Consider the following 2437-nt stretch of genomic DNA (forward strand, 5'->3'; position numbering starts at 1 on the left):
CCATTTTTTCCAACGATTTTCACCTTCTCATCTACTGTCAATTTACTGTCTTTACAGTTTTCAGCTAAGTGGTTAGAACCACAAAACATACATTTAACGTCTTTAGTATTTAACTTATCAGACTTCGTTGGGTTAACTAAACCAGCAGCTGTCGGCATCATTTCAGTATGTCTGGCGTAACTAAGCTTAGGTCGAAATACAGTAGATTTACTTACTTTAGGCTGTTGGCTAGGTCGCTTACTATTTTCAAAACCAGATGCGGCTAGAGTAATCCTTTCCTCGTTAGCAACCTCCTTTTGCAGAAAACTTCATCAAGCCATCAAGTCTATCCTTAAGTTCAGCATCAACTTCATAGCCGGAGTGACGCTGCCAAGCTCTCAACAATTCCTCAGGCAAACAAGACTCTATAAGAGGATATAACATAGCAGAACATTTGTCAGTTGTTACTCCTAATGTCTCCAATGCTCTTAGCTGGGTTTCCAGTTTATCGTAAATGCAAGAAACTTCTACCTTACTGTTTAAATTACTCAGAACTAACTTCAAAAGCTCTCTAACATACACTTCTATGAGAAGGTCATCTCTACCAAAACGACTTTTAAGACTTTGCAAAGCTTTTGAATAGTTCTCAGCGGTAGCAGGATAGCTTTCGACCAGCTGACGAGCCCTAGAATTAGCTAAAGTAGCCTGCACAAGATAATGATATTTATCAATATCGTCAATATTCTCGTCATCATCTATTCTTTTGAATTGTGCCCAAAAAGGTAACCAATCCTTCAAATCCCCGCTAAACTTTGTGAATTCAATAGTAGGTAGCTTCAGCTTAGTCCTAACAGCAGTAGATTTACTCATTACAGACCCATTGGAATTAGGTGAAGTGGCCCTAGACCTAATCAATCTACTCTGTACAGCTAAACTAATTCGATTAAACTTCTCTACATATTCATCTGCTAGCCTAACTTCTTCATTTAACTCTTCTTCATCTGCTTCAGAATCAAGCAAGAAATCTAAAATTTCCCTGTCCAAAGTTTTTAGCTCTATCTTACCTTCAAGAGAGCTCAATTTACCCTGTATATTGTGTAGGTCTTGCTCATCTTTGCATAGCTCCTCATTTATCCCATTATAAATTCTGGTAAATGCTGTTCTGAAGGTTTTTCTTAGTTTCCTATTTCTTTCCATTATCTCAATAGTGACTATCTGGTTAAGAACTCATACAATCCTGTCACGGTCGCCAAATGTTAAAAGTCAAAAATGGAAAGAGAAATAGACTAGATACTGAGCAGAAAATAATTTAATTATTCACAAAAGAAAAGTTACTCAATCATAGTAAAATGCTACCAAACCATTATGTTTATGATCACAACATAACAATTCATTCAAAAATCATATGTCTCAAAATTATTAAAGTTCATTTTCATAGCAGCTGGAAAAGACAATACAAAATATAAACCATAGATTATTTAAATCAAATGTTTCTATACTATATCCAACAACCCGGCTTAAGAGAAATGTTTTGCTAATAAAAACCAAATTTTAAACTTTCTTTAATACTGATTTATATATATTCAAAATGAAAATGATGTTGAATTAAATTAACACAATGTTACAAGTTTTTAATACTTTCTAACTAGTTTTTAAGTAGCTCAGTGTCTCTAAGGAAAGAAAACAACAATAAGACCAAGGTAAGTCTGTTTAATTATTTATAGGCCAATTTTATAATGCAAAAATTGTTAGAAGGTACCTATTATTACTTCATTGTTTTAAAGATAACGTGCCTAACATAAAATACAAATTTTAAGAATCATTTACTAGCTGGTTGATGTGTAAATGTTATTTTTATATTGATTAGGATGGTCCTTATGTTTTGTATATGCTTAAATACTTTTTTCAAAGAGCAATAACAAAATTAAAAGAGACAAAACAAAATTAAAATTGAAAAATAATTGGGAAATAAACCAACTATTGCCAGTAAATGTTTGTATGATGTTAATCCTTACAATAAAAAGGTAGTGAGAATTTCAACTCCAAAAACACTAACTTTAAACTATTTGGGTTAAAATATGCACATAGTCCCAATCTCAATAATTAAGGAACGCGGCAGCGTTCCGCCCCGCCAAGTATCCCAGCGGTACACAGCTGCTGCAGTGTATATATACATGACGTGACAAAGTGGCTTTTTTTACTCGTCTATAGCTCTGAAGAAACAAAAGCTATTAAAATAATTATTCATCTACTGGATAGGGGCACTCATTCTCAACAAAATAAAAAAAGAATTTAAAAAACGGTTGTGTTTGAGCCAAGAAAAACTAGTTTGAAAATTCGCAAATTTTCCGTGTTCTCCTTCTTCTCCTTGAATGTTGACGGACCTACAGCCCAAACCACTGGCTCAATTTTAATGTTTTTTATGTTGTTTGAAAGCCCTTAACGTGTAGATGTGCCT

At 33.6% G+C, this 2437-nt stretch overlaps 1 protein-coding gene across 1 annotated transcript; it reads right to left on the reverse strand.

The window, feature by feature from the left end:
• Positions 1-282: 282 nt before the first annotated feature.
• Positions 283-1176, reverse strand: LOC129003251 (uncharacterized). Its single transcript, XM_054431545.1, has one exon. It carries the CDS (start codon positions 1174-1176, stop codon positions 283-285), a length of 894 nt encoding a protein of 297 aa, XP_054287520.1.
• Positions 1177-2437: the final 1261 nt, after the last annotated feature.

This window comes from Macrosteles quadrilineatus, unplaced genomic scaffold (genome assembly GCF_028750875.1).
Source record: "Macrosteles quadrilineatus isolate MER2022 unplaced genomic scaffold, UCM_ALF_1.0 Scaffold_9__3_contigs__length_116548681, whole genome shotgun sequence".
Classification (NCBI taxonomy): Eukaryota; Metazoa; Arthropoda; class Insecta; order Hemiptera; family Cicadellidae; genus Macrosteles; species Macrosteles quadrilineatus.

Excerpts from the sequence above, each read along its gene's own strand:
- LOC129003251 (XM_054431545.1), bottom strand. The coding sequence starts at position 1,176 with ATGGAAAGAAATAGGAAACTAAGAAAAACCTTCAGAACAGCATTTACC.